Source organism: Lycorma delicatula, chromosome 4 (assembly GCF_047948215.1).
Source record: "Lycorma delicatula isolate Av1 chromosome 4, ASM4794821v1, whole genome shotgun sequence".
Taxonomy (NCBI): Eukaryota; Metazoa; Arthropoda; class Insecta; order Hemiptera; family Fulgoridae; genus Lycorma; species Lycorma delicatula.
In genome coordinates, this window is record NC_134458.1 from 62,359,298 (window position 1) to 62,374,599 (window position 15,302).

The 15,302-nt window shown below is 31.6% G+C and overlaps 1 protein-coding gene across 2 annotated transcripts in view; it reads right to left on the reverse strand.

Moving 5' to 3' along the window:
* Positions 1-15,302, reverse strand: part of LOC142323459 (KICSTOR complex protein SZT2-like) — a 342,875-nt gene that overhangs the window by 153,727 nt on the left and 173,846 nt on the right. For both annotated transcript variants that reach the window (XM_075363101.1, XM_075363100.1), the window contains 2 exons: positions 5,682-5,894; positions 1,898-2,216 (listed from right to left, as the gene is read on the reverse strand). In XM_075363101.1, coding sequence (XP_075219216.1) covers positions 1,898-2,216; positions 5,682-5,894 — 532 coding nt within the window. The remainder of the gene's footprint in view (positions 1-1,897; positions 2,217-5,681; positions 5,895-15,302) is intronic.

Consider the following 15,302-nt stretch of genomic DNA (forward strand, 5'->3'; position numbering starts at 1 on the left):
TGGGAGACCACATGCACCTGCCTACTCCTACCACCACCCGAGCATTGACCCGTCCTAACTGCTTAGTCAATTCTGCCACACCCTTAATAAATACTTATATCAGTTTTTCAATAAACTTATTTATTGTTTACCCTTATTTAATGCTAATGCAGTAAGATTTTTGGGACTGGCTAAACCTTCCCCAATCAATTATGACTGACAATTCCATTCTGGACTTATTTTAATTTTCATTTCAAAACTTCAACTTCACTGTCGAATTCTATTGATAGAAATTCTGTAAAAAATACATAAGATTAACAAATTTCACAAACTACTGCTAAATGCTAGTTTCTTATTCTAGGTAACACTACCTTTTCATAGATTAGCCTTAATCATTCTTATCAACCCCTCTCAGAACAGTGAATGCTCTCTGATTCATAAATTTTTCATAGTTACTCTTAGATTTAATATGCTTCTTCCCAACTTTTAACCACTTTGTTTCAAATCAATATGAAACTATAAATAAAACTGTCTAAGATGAATGTGAAGCTTTTTTAGCTTTACAGAAAGGCATTAGCATTTGTTTCCTCTATAATTCTTAAATATTTTCCTACTTCACTTCAAAGAGTGACAATTATATTTAAACAACTTAATTCTTTCATTTCACTAAAAATTAATCAAATATTCTAGTAACTCCTTCCTCCCGGTTTAATTCATTTCCCACAATTCAATCACAGTTTAGCATTTATTTCCCTCAATTCAACTAGTAAAAGATGAGCAAATATAAGGTTATGCACAGCTCATGATTGCATCAAACATATTTTTATCAGTTATTAATTTCCCTTCCGTGTAATGTTACACATAAAATCCTAATTTAAAGTCTTTCATATTAGATTTTTTATTTTTTTTTAGTTTATTTATTTCCATTCTAATGTAAGGCATTTGTGAGAGCAACCTTACCTTCACCATACCTTCATCAATTATGGGCCATAAATATACCGGGTGATCATTTGAAAAGTTACCACATTTATTATTCAACAGTTATCAGTCCTATCGTATTTCTGCTTGCAGTCATGTACACCATTTTCAGGATGAGCATTTTTTAAATTATTTGCAAAGGGTGGGAACCTACCCACTCCACTACACCAACTCAACAATCCAACTCAAAAATCATAAATGGTAATGGTAACATTTAATTACATTAATTGACAACCTGAAAAAAAAATGAATTTTGATGAAAAGAAAATTAAAATCCACTCATACCTTTGCTCGGTAAGTGCGAAATACCATTCAGGGTAGTACTTTTTATAAATTTCAGTCCAACAAAAATAACTGTAAAATTACATGATAAAACTTCTTAAACCATTTAAATTGTAATTTGTTAACTAAACTGTAAAAATTATTTTTAAAATCAACACAAAATTTTGCCCTTAAATTTTTTCAAGATTTGGGTCAGTAACACTGTATACCAACATAGCCTAAAAAAATCCTAACTTAATCTAAAAAAAAAACAAACACATTTTTAATCATAACTTTGTTACCAGTGAACCAATTTTTATTTTATTTGTACCAAATTACTTGTCATTCAAAGGACCTTCCAATGGTGTGTCACAAACTATACTATCTCATTTAAAAACAATAAGTTTTCAATCCTTGAAAATTTACAAAAAATTTAAGGGCAAAATTTTGTGTTGATAATTTTAAAAATATTTTCACAGTTTTAATCCACAGATTATGATTATTTAAATTATTTAAGAAGTTATATCACACAATATTACAGTTATTTTTGTTGGGCTGAAATTTATAAAAAGTACTATCCCAAATGGTTTTTCGAAATGGATTTTTTTACTCTTCCAAATGGAAGAGTGTATTGCATGAATAAAAAGAACAGTATACCAATAATAAAATAAATACTTACTTTGACATGTTTACTGGTTCTGAGGCAGTAGATGCAGCAGTAGCCCCGGTCATGTTGGTGCTAGCAGTAGGTACAGAATTATTGCAGGCAACTGCCACTCCAGAAGGAGGAGCTGTTGAGTTGGCTGAAGTGGTAGAGGCTGCTGCCATCACACCCTCAGAAGAAATTCCGGCTGCACTAATATCAATTAACGTCTGTTTTTGACTAGATGATGAATCATTTGTTTTTGCAGTCAATATAAGACACAAGATTACATCTATATCATTCAAATCCAATTCAGTGAGGCAGCTTCCAGAATCAGATGTATCTAATACTTCACCTAAAATTATTACATAAAATACCATATAATATGACTTGCATTCTGCAGACGTATGAGTCTAAAGACTTAACAAAAAGGCCAGTGATGTCTAGTTTGGCTGAAATGTGATAATCATACTGAAAAATGGCTTTTAAAAAGAGGATGGATGGCTTAGAGGATAATGCTTTTTAGAACCTGATTTGGACTTTTTTTGTGAGTAAACAACAGTACTGCTATTACAGGCTAATCAAATAATGAACCAGTAAGTAGATAAATAAGATGAATGAAGATACAAGTTACTTTCATCCAAAATTAATTTCAAATTAGATATAATAATAAACAAACAAGAATTAGCAGTAAGATAAAAAATATTTTTTCAAAATATCCAAATAATTTAATTTTAAAAAAGTAATCCGAGTAAGAAACAAGAGTCCTCAAAGAAATAAAAAACAAAATACATGCAATTAGTCCAAGATGATCAACTTAAAAAAAAAAAAATTTAAATGAAATTAAAATAATTACTACGGATGGTTTAAAATAGCCTCTAACAGTGAGCCACAACAGGATACAGAAAATAAAATCAAAATAAATATTAACAAATGAAAACACTATTCAAATGTCTAGATGCAAAAATAAAATAAAAACTTTACATAGATAAAAGATAGAGAAAAGTATAGGGTGTCCCAAAAGTAATGCAGGATTTACATTTACAAATGAACCTATATTTATGCATGAATAGGCAAAGTTTTGACATATGTTGAAAAGAGCAAACACTCTGATGAAATATGGAAAATAAAATCTGACAAATGTCCTCTATGTCTCATATGACACTCGTGCAATCTTATAACAAAATTTGCAATAACATTTTCGCATACTTGTGGCTCAATTGTTGCGATAACAAGTTGGATTTCTTTTTTAAGTTCAGGAATGGCCGGTATGAGCTTGCTGTAAACCTTGGGACACTCCAAATCTTGATATAAAAGTCACACAGTGTAAGATCACATGACCTTTGTGCCCAATTGCGATCACTTTTGCTTGAAATCAACCACCCATGAAATTTGTGCTGTAACAACTAAATGTCATGCACCACATGACACGTGGCGCTGAAAGACAAAGTCCATGACTTCTAACTGATGCTACAAAAATGCTGTCATCATCCCATGATAATGTACATCACTGACAATTACTGCAATTCTGGACTCACTGTTTTTGGCCGAGTATCTGGTATGAGGACGACCACTTCTTTTGTTGTTTATCACCAAAAGTTTGATCACTCTTTTACAGTCACTCTGTTTGGTGCATTTTTCCGCCCAAACATACCACTTAATTTGTGGACAGTTTCAGCACAACACTCTCCATATTTATATGTTTTCACAATAGTTATGCGCTTCTGTACTGTGTATTTCTCTACCATGACTAACTCACTACTAACCAGAAAGTAATCACTATAACATTTACATCAGGGAGCACTGCCAACTCAATGGAAAAATTAGCGTGCAATTTAAATCCTGCATTAATTTTGCGACAGCTTTAGATAAACAGACAGAACTATCTGTTCCATTGCATTATGTACAGTATCAAGCAATCAAGCAACTTCATGTAATTACCTCTTTATATTTACAGTATTTTTCATCCTACAATTATGAACATGTTTTAACATATAAACCTGTTCAACATGTTCAACCTACATATATATATATATATATATATATATATATATATATATATATATATATAGACCTATTTTGACCCCACCAATGAAAAGAGCAGAGAATTTTACATTAGAATACATGGTCACTCATATGAACTTGGAACTTTTTTAAAGGCCATACAGCTAACCATCAGAGATAATGTTATCCAGGTGCTAGATTCTTTTCGCAGATATTTACAGTCACTGATTTCAAAGTTACGAGAAGAAAATTGCTATCTGGTACTGTCTTGAATCAGGAAATTGTTTTATCGGATACTATATGTGATACTTCATGAAACTGGAAAAAATATAAATCATAAAATGTAATGACTAAATTAAAGTATGTCAACATGACATTTTTTGCTTTTTCCATCGGTACTACTGAAAATGGTAGTTCCATTTGAACAACCTCCAAAGGAATCCTCAAGGACATGGTCAAGGTCGCCATCAGATATCCCCCTCCTATCCACATAAGTTCTATAAAGTTATTTTTCAGTAGTAGTTTGTGAAATAAATGGCCTGAAATATAAATATTCCAGGAACATTGCATGACCTTCAAAAATTCATATAACAAACTTTCTACATATAACACTATCATCCATATGCTATCTCTGATGGTTAAGCATATGACCTTCAAAAAAGTTCTAACTTCATGTGTGACCATTCAAATGTAACATTTTCTGCTCTTTCCAATTTGGGACCAAAAATAGGTCATTCCATTTGAAAAAAAAAACATGTTAAGCTTGAAATACGATCAAGGTCAAGTCCAAGGTCACCATGAGATGTCCCCCTCCAATTTGAGTAACTTTTTAGGACATATTTTTTTGTGTATAGTTTCCGAGAAAATTGTCTAGAGCGATTAGATTGAAACACCTGTATGTATGTATGTATATATATAAAAGCCAATTTAAGAATTCAGGAGTTATATTTTATTTACATTTACAACAATATTTTTCAATATTAATATTATTTATCATTATAATATTTTCATGATTTCAATGATATTTTATTTTATTGTAATATTTTCAATATTATTAAATTAATATAATTTATTATATGATAACTTTAATAAAATTATTCCAATTGAGATCGTGTTATTTAATTCTATTTGGGAGGAAATGAAAACTGGTTTTTTAATCTAAGAGTGACTCAACTCGCTTGAAGAATTTTTGCCAAAACTTTGTTATTTATGAACAGATTTAATAAATAATGCCATATTCTTTGTCATAAAACGCTTAGCATTTTTTTTAGAACATAAAATTGGTAACATGTTTGATAACATAACATTTAAATAAACAAGCAGTTGCAAAGATATTAATAATCAAACAGGTTAGATCGTCACCATTTTGAAATGGATTGAGAGATCACTTTCATCATTTTTATATAAGTAAACCTATATGCAGTATACAAAATTTCAGCTCAATATGATTTACCATTCCTGAGAAATGAAGTTTTATGTTAAAAATACTAACTGGCGGCTAGCTGGTAAACTAAGCGTTTCCGGACATATGTAGACAAAAAGGTTTTCTTTATTTTGATGTGGGAGACCATCCCCTGAATTCTTGAAATGGTTTTTATAAACTTCTACCTGTGTGTGTGTGCAGGTGTGCACGCGCATGCTTCTATGTATGTATCTGTTTACTTATGAACAGATTTTTCTGTGTAATAAAGTGTGCAACAGTCATGTAATTTTCTTTCATAATTAAATCAAAAAATTAATCATGATCATTAGGGTAATAATAGTAAATTATATCTATTATTATTACTGAAAAATACTGAAGCAAATAATCACGTACTCAGACAAGTAGGAAGGATATTGATCGAAGAGTTAATAACTTTCCCCATCGAACGTACAGAGCAAGTGAGATGTAAGAAAAGTGGTGATATATCTTCAAGGGCATCATCTTCAGGAAAATTACTTAGACTATCAGAATCCATGTTGGAAAGAAGAGAGGTTCTAGCATCTTCAGGTGTCGTTACAGATCCCACATTTTCCCACACATTTGTCCCTGTAAAATACAAGATAATAAAATTCTTTTCACAAATGCGTACATGATTATTCATGGTGATGCACACCTATTTTTTTTTTTTAATAAATTCTAAGAATTAAATAACATAATTGAAGATATTCTCTAGTAAATAAGACTGCTATGGTAACCATTAGTAATTGCCAACACCCAATTTAAAAATCATAATAGAAGAATATACACTTGGAAAAAGCCAGGCGATACTGCAAGGTATCAGATAGATTATATCATGGTTAAGCAAAGATTTAGAAATCAACTCGTTGACTGCAAAACTTACCCTGGAGCAGACATTGATAGCGACCATAATTTGGTGATAATGAAATGTAGATTGGGGTTTAAAAACCTGAAGAAAAGGTGTCAGATGAATCGGTGGAATTTAGGAAGCTTGAGGAAGAGGAGGTAAAGAAGATTTTTGAGGAGGACATCGCAAGAGGTCTGAGTAAAAAAGATAAGGTAGAAAATGTAGAAGAAGAATGGGAGAATGTTAAAAAGGAAATTCTTAAATCAGCAGAAGCAAACTTAGGCGGAATAAAGAGAACTGGTAGAAAACCTTGGGTTTCAGACGATATATTGCAGCTGATGGATGAACGTAGAAAATATAAGAATGCTAGTGATGAAGAAAGTAAAAGGAACTATCGGCAATTAAGAAATGCTATAAACAGGAAGTGCAAACTGGCGAAAGAAGAGTGGATTAAAGAAAAGTGTTCAGAAGTGGAAAGAGAAATGAACACTGGTAAAATAGACGGAGCATACAGGAAAGTTAAGGAAAATTTTGTGGTACATAAATTAAAATCTAATAATGTGTTAAACAAAGATGGTACACCAATATATAATACGAAAGGTAAAGTCGATAGATGGGTGGAATATATTGAAGAGTTATACGGAGGAAATGAATTAGAAAATGGTGTTATAGAGGAAGAAGAGGAAGTTCAGGAGGATGAAATGGGAGAAACAATACTGAGATCTGAATTTAAGAGAGCATTAAAAGATTTAAATGGCAGAAAGGCTCCTGGAATAGACGGAATACCTGTAGAATTACTGCGCAGTGCAGGTGAGGAAGCGATTGATAGATTATACAAACTGGTGTGTAATATTTATGAAAAAGGGGAATTTCCGTCAGACTTCAAAAAAAGTGTTATAGTCATGATACCAAAGAAAGCAGGGGCAGATAAATGTGAAGAATACAGAACAATTAGTTTAACTAGTCATGCATCAAAAATCTTAACTAGAATTCTATACAGAAGAATTGAGAGGAGAGTGGAAGAAATGTTAGGAGACCAATTTGGTTTCAGGAAAAGTATAGGGACAAGAGAACCAATTTTAGGCCTCAGATTAATAGTAGAAGGAAGATTAAAGAAAAACAAACCAACATATTTGGCGTTTATAGACCTAGAAAAGGCATTCGATAACGTAGACTGGAATAAAATGTTCAGCATTTAAAAAAAATTAGGGTTCAAATACAGAGATAGAAGAACAATTACTAACATGTACAGGAACCAAACAGCAACAGTAATAATTGAAGAACATAAGAAAGAAGCTGTAATAAGAAAGGGAGTCCGACAAGGATGTTCCCTATCTCCGTTACTTTTTAATCTTTACATGGAACTAGCAGTTAATGATGTTAAAGAACAATTTAGATTCGGAGTAACACTACAAGGTGAAAAGATAAAGATGCTACGATTTGCTGATGATATAGTAATTCTAGCTGAGAGTAAAAAGGATTTAGAAGAAACAATGAACGGCATAGATGAAGTCCTACGCAAGAATTATCGCATGAAAATAAACAAGAACAAAACAAAAGTAATGAAATGTAGTAGAAATAACAAAGATGGACCACTAATGTGAAAATAGGAGGAGAAAAGATTATGGAGGTAGAAGAATTTTGTTATTTGGGAAGTAGAATTACTAAAGATGGACGAAGCAGGAGCGATATAAAATGCCGAATAGCACAAGCGAAACGAGCCTTCAGTAAGAAATATAATTTGTTTACATCAAAAATTAATTTAAATATCAGGAAAAGATTTTTGAAAGTATATGTTTGGAGTGTCGCTTTATATGGAAGTAAAACTTGGACAATCGGAATATCTGAGAAGAAAAGATTAGAAGCTTTTGAAATGTGGTGCTATAGGAGAACGTTAAAATCAGATGGGTGGATAAAGTGACAAATGAAGAGGTATTGCGGCAAATAGATGAAGAAAGAAGCATTTGGAAAAATATAGTTAAAAGAAGAGACAGACTTATAGGCCACATACTAAGGCATCCTGGAACAGTCGCTTTAATATTGGAAGGACAGGTAGAAGGAAAACATTGTGTAGGCAGGCCACGTTTGGAATATGTAAAACAAATTGTTAGGGATGTAGGATGTAGAGGGTATACTGAAATGAAAAGACTAGCACTAGAAAGGGAATCTTGGAGAGCTGCATCAAACCAGTCAAACGACTGAAGACAAAAAAAAAAGGTAACCATTATCAGTACATATTCTACTCCAAATTTGAAGTGGGTATAGAAGTATTAGCTAATTAATAAAAAAGCTAAGGAGAAAACTTTAATCTAACAAAGATTTTTATTTTATAATAGCATTAAATACATATTATATTTATATTAAATAAAAAAATATCAAAAAAATATTAAGAAAAATATCTATAAATAGTAAAACAAGAGTAGTAAATAGAAACTACTAAAATATTATAAACAGTTATAAACAAGTTTTATTAAAATGAAAAAGAGAGACTGTCTGTATTTAAATGACAGATTATTTATGCACTTACGAAGGCTATTTGTAATGCTGAAAAATTACTATCATAAAAATCCCTTATATTGTCACTCTTCAGCAGGGTAATTCTCACACAATTGGCGAGCATCTTTCTGGTATGCACTTATTGTTTTATTGATGGTTCCTTCAAGTATCTAAATACACTGGTATCAAGGCATCTCAAAGGTGATAAAGGTTCTTCACAAATATTAGTGGAGTGTCCTTAGATTTATACTTTGGAACACGACTATTCTAAATGAATTTAGATAAAAATTGTTAGATAGTGTTTTTTACATAATACTAAAATTTTTACCTTTTCCTTTGCGCTTTTTGTTTTTTAATTATTTGAACAAATAATGACCAATTACTTAAAATATTCCACTTATTTATGAATATAAAAAATATTTTTCTGCTTTACAAGTTGAATTTCATTAAAGACAAATTTTGTGTAACGTATTACTAAAATCTCAGGTATAAAGCAAAGACCTTTGAAGGGGATCGAAGAGGGAGAAGGGCAGACAAAGGAAATCCGGAGTTGGCAACTGTTGCCACGTCACAGAATAGTTCAGTTTCACTTATTCTAGTGAAGTGAATGAAAAACGTGGTTGTTCCTCTGTTTATAAAAAATAATAAATTGCATAAGAATTTAAGATAATTTTACATGCATAGACACAGGTAAATATATACATATATATGTCGTTGATTACAATAAACAATAGTTATAACAATTTTACTGTGTCCAAATAGTGAATAAATTTAAAGTTTTTAAACACGAAAAGTTTGTATATATAACTTTTTTCATAAATAATGAAACTTCTTAGCAACTAGTTTTATATTATTGTATGTAATCACTTTTTGAAATATCAAGCAACAATAATTGTTAACAATATAATTGTTAGTAATGTAACTGTTAACAATTATATTACTGTGTAAAAATTAAATTGATGTAATATTTTTTTCTTTCATTTTCATTCATTTCTGCAGAATTTCATTAAGGATGGACAAAGCTAATGCCAACAATCTTTGTGAAGCTGACAATTGCTTCATATGCAAAAAATTGGGAACTGGTTCTGGAGAAAATACGGATTTAGGAGAAATAATAAAAATTACAGGAGGATTACCTACTTTAAGACAGGCATCTGCAGGACGAGGAGATGATTTTTTTAACTTTCCAAATAACACAAATTTGTTTTTGCATATGCAGTATGTCATCAAAGATATATTAACAAAAGATAGATTGAATCGTTTAAAAGGAAGGATCAACAGCAGTTAATTTACTCTCCACTGAAGAAAAACTGCACAAGCCATCATTAGTAGCTTTTGATTGTAAAAATAATTGTTTTATTTGCAGAAAAGAAGCTGATAAAATAAAAGAAGAAAAGCAGAAAAGGGCAACGTGAAAAAAAAATTATAATTGTAAACCATTAGGTTTTAAAGAATTGATACTTGGTTTGCTGGCATTACAAAAAGACGATTTTAGCAGAGACATTTTTCAAAGAATATCAGGTGTAATGGACTTGGTAGCCATTGAAGGTGAATATCACAAGGATTGCTGATCATAATAAAAAAGTCCATCCTCAAGTTTTAGAAGTTGCAGCAATGGATTGAAGAAAACGATGATTGCCAATTCTCATTACAAAAATTCAAAAGTATTTTAACAACAAAGCATATTCTGAATAAAAAAACAATAAAAACAAGATTAATGAATCATTATGGTGACAATATACTATTTTGCAGTAAATTTAGTTTCAACACAATTATTTGTTTTAAAAATGTCTCGCATGAAATTTTATCTAATACTTGGTATAACCAAAAATTGGATGATGAGGAAGTGGCACAAAAAAGCATATTAAAAGCTGCTGGTGAGATTATTCATAGAGATATCTGATCGCAAGTTTACAATAACAAAATTTACCCGGCAAGTGATAAAATGTTTGAGAGTATTCAAGAATTTATTCCAGAATCACTACATTTCATGATACCTGAAATAATTTTAACAAATAAACGGAACAAGCCGGAAAATCTGTGTAATTATGAAAATAAATGCATCTCAATAGCTCACGCTATTATTTCTGCAGTACAGCCACGACTTTTCATATCACCATTACATGCTTCTTTATCTGTCATTCTTCATCGAAAATTTGGTTCAAAAAAGTAATAGATATATGAAATGCTTTGGGTTTTTGCAGTTCATATAAAGAAGCAAAATTATATGATGCTTCAGCTACTTTCACAAGTTCACCTAGAATACAGCCCAATACTTTTGATTAATTTGTCCACAATAATGCTGATTTCAATGTGAATACAATTGATGGCAAAGGAACTTTTCATAATTTAGGATAAATTGAAATTGTTACTCCAACTGACAGTATACTGCCTGCAGAAGCAACAAAACGTTTGGAGAAAATGTCATCATTCTGATGTTGTAGAAAAAGGAAATATTCCGATTGAAATTTATTCTTCCTCAGCTGATCAAGGATTCAAAAATATAACCAGAAGAACTGAATCTAAGGTCAACTATAACTTCAAAGTTGAATATTCTTTGGATGTATCTGAAATTCAAGAGTAATAATGATTTCACAGGATGGAACAGATTTATGAATTTGTTAACCAATGCATAAAATTTTGATATTTCATCTACAATATTTTTACCACTTATTAATGCATCTCGAAGTGATTATAACACACTATACACTGCTATGCAAACCTCAGTAGAAAATGCAAAATCTCTAAAAAATGAGAACATATGTTATAACTTTTGTTCAGCCGTTATAAATGAAATCTCATGATATTGTTTTAGCAGTGAATCTGTCCCATATAACTCTAAAAATTAGTTGAATATTTGTCTTTTGTAATTTATTTATATATTTTTTTGTTTTTAAGATAAAATAATTATTCTACATTATTTTCCATTCTTAACTAAAAAAAAATCTAAAACATAAAGTCAATTAAGCACAATGTACTCATTTTTTTCATATTTTGCAACAAATTTTATTATAAACTAAAAAGCACAAATTTTTAATAGATAAACTTTTTTCTAATGGATCTTGGGAACATATTCCATATACTTCTGTTACAATCCATTCAGAATACCTGGGTTCTGAGATTTTTCATTTTTTTAAGTCTTATAACACTCCCCTATATTTAAACTTCAAAATACGTCTTTCATGTAATCCAGGATGTGTTCTACAGGATTACAATCTTGGGAGTGTACTGGCCAATCCTTTCTGGCTACCTTTTCACTATCTATAAAGTACCTCATCCTATTCACTATTCAGGATCCAGAATTATTATTTAAGATGAATCTGAACTTAACTCATTGGTACAAACAAGACTACAAGTAAGATTCAAGTTAATGTTTCAGTAACATTAAAATTTAACACAAATATTACACACTACCAATGAACAAGGATGTTCACTATTTTTTATAGGGAATATTTTACCTCATACTGAAACAGAATCTCTGTCCAAAGTTCAATTATACCATACAACACACAGTTAACCTTCCATTATAATGTCTAAAATTAAACCTCTATTAAAAGTCTATATAAAAAGGGATTAATTTTTACTTATTCAGGATGAGGCTTCAGATTAAATCATAATCAGTACTGAAAATTTTATAAGAGATTTGGAACTGTAAGGTGGTTAGCAAACAATGACTCTATGTTGCTACATTGGACTTCTAAGTATTAATCATACCTTTGTTCAAAGCTATGTTCCATTCATTCAATATGGAATATTGTGGTCAGAGCAGTTCAGTTTGTATATACTCTAGGAGAATTTTGTTTGGAGATTGCATTTTATGTAATAGTTTATAACAACCACAACAGTCTACATTTATAAAAAAGACACATCTTAAAACAATCATTATGAAATATACAAATCATAAACACATTTTAAATAAGTATCTTTTGACCTCATGAAAAAATTACAGCAATTACATTAGCTAATGCCAAGGACAGTATAGCAGCATCAATAACTGAAAATGATCAATCGTAATTAATAACAAAACAGATTTTGCAGGCTTAAGTAACATTTATGTGATTACTTGTGATCGCTATATTTTTCTTTTTACTAAAGTGTTGGGATAATGCATTTCTTATGTCAGAATGGGATTTATCCATTCTGTGATAGTGCAGTTATGCAGGAGGTTAACAGATCACATTTTAGTTTATTGTCTATCTAGGTATTGCAATAGGTACTCCAATTAGGATATATATATGACGATTGTCTGAAAAGTTTCCAGCCTCAACATGAAGGTGGCAGCACTCGTCAAAAAAAGTTAGAAATGTATTCGCACATGCATTGAATGGTACTCAATAAAATTTCACCCATTTTGGACACTCAGTTGATTGATAATCGTTTGAATAAGTCATTGTGAATGTTTTTGTGAAAATGGAAAAAATCAAATATCGTACCGTGATTAAATACTTGTATTTGAAAGGCAACATGCCTATGCAAATTAAAACCGAGTTGGACACTGTTTGCAGGGACTCTGTCCCATTTGCTACCGCAAAAAGATGGGCAGCTGAATTTAAATATGATCATATTAGCTTGATAATGATAGTTCGGGATCGCCAAAAACTGCAACCATCAACAATATCATTGAAACAGTTCACCAAATGTTATTGAACGACTGAAGAATTAAGACTAGAGAGATAGCAGAGGCTATGGGCATATCGAAAGAACGTGTTTGCCATACATTAACTGAAGAATTGGATATGCATAAGCTACCCGCACGTTGGGTGCCGCGTTGCTCACTTTGGACCAAAAACGCATTTGAATGAACATTTCCAAGGCCTTGCTGGAGTAGTTTAAGCAAAACGAGTCAGATTTTTTACATCAATTCAAAACTGCAAATGAAACGTGGATCCACCACTACACTCCTGAGATGAAACAACAGTGGACTGCAAAGGGTGGACCTACTCCGAAAAAGGTGAAGACAGTTCCATTGGCCCGGAAGGTAGTGGCGACTGTTTTTTGGGATAGTAACAATATTTTGTTTGTTGATTATCTTCATAAAGGTAAAACAATAATGGGACAGTATTACGCATCATTAATTGACAAGCTGAGAGCAGAAATTGCAAAAAAACAACCACATTTGAAGTAGAAGAGGAAAGTGCTTTTTCATCAGGACAATAAGCCAGCTCACACTTTGCCATGGCTAAAATTCACAAACTGCACTTTGAATTGGTTGACCACTGACTGTATTCACCAGATTGATCCCAAACAACTTTTTCCTGTTTCCTAACTTTAAAGTTTCGCTTGGAGGAAAGAGATTTTCATGAATCAAGGAGGTTATCGCATATGTAAATGCCTAATTTGCGGAGAAAGATGCCAGCTACTATTTGGAAGGGTTAAAGAGGTTAGAGCAACGCTGGAAAAAGTGTATCGACTTGAAAGGAGGCTGTTGAAAAATAAAACTATATTTGAGAAAAAAGCCTTCTATGTTAGGCTCAAAACTTTTTAGACAACACTTGTATCTTTAATTTAGGGTTTAGTGGATTTATTAATTTCAATAGGATGAAATTTAGTATGTAAACTGATGCCTATATCATTCAATAAAGCCAAGGAGATTAAGATAAAAACTGTGCTGTTTGCTTGTATGTAATGCATGTTATTTTTATTTATCAGTCAGTCAACTTATTACAACTGCCCAAAAAAGGAGTGTAATGTGTTTAGGGTGTATGTATGTATGTTCCAACCAAGGAGCTTAACGGCTTTACTGATTTAGACATATGACCACCCTTACGTTATGGGAAGTGTCATAGGCTTTATCTCTGCAAATAATTGTCTGGTTTTCAAAATTCAAACAGTGTATTTGTTAGTCGGCTGAAAGCTAACTTTTGCATGAATTAGGTATGCTCTCGATCTAACTGATCACAGTTATTCAGAAATGTTGTTATATCTTTGCAACCAATCTTCTGATTTTCAAAACTGAAACAGAGTATTTGCTAGTATAATACAAAATCACAATGTAACCTAGCCACAAAAAAATAATTATCAGCAATATTTTTTTTAATTTTTAATAGTTATCTCTTATGAGTAAATAAACATACGAGGATGAATCAAATTTAAACATTAATTTTGCTATTCTACACTGCAAACAGTTCCGAGCTAGATGGTGGAGTGGGGGTTAATGAGTTAGAAAGGGGGGAACCAGCTTGATTGGCTCCTCCACTCTGTTCTGTGGTCAGTACAGCTATGAGTGAACAAGAGGTTCCATCGCCTGTTGCACAACATATAATCATAAAGTTTTTAATTAATGAAGGTGTAACCCACAGAAATTTTAACTTGTTTAAAGGTACAGTTTGGGAACACTATACTGTCCCAGAACTGAGCGTATGTGTGGGCCAGAAAATTTAAGGACGGGTGAAAAAGTGCAGAAAACAAGTAATTATCAACGCTCAAGGTCAAATCTCACAGCTGACAACATTCGTGCCATTCAAGAGCTTAATGAAGGTGATCGCCAGTTACTGTTGAAGAAATTTGCGTCAGAAGTAGCTATCATGTATGGGAATGCTCAACCAATTATCACTCATTATCTTGGCTATAGAAAAATTAGTGCTTGATGGGTTCTGAGGTTGTTGATCGAAAATCAAAAACAGTCAGGTTGGAGATCTGCGAGAGACTTCTGA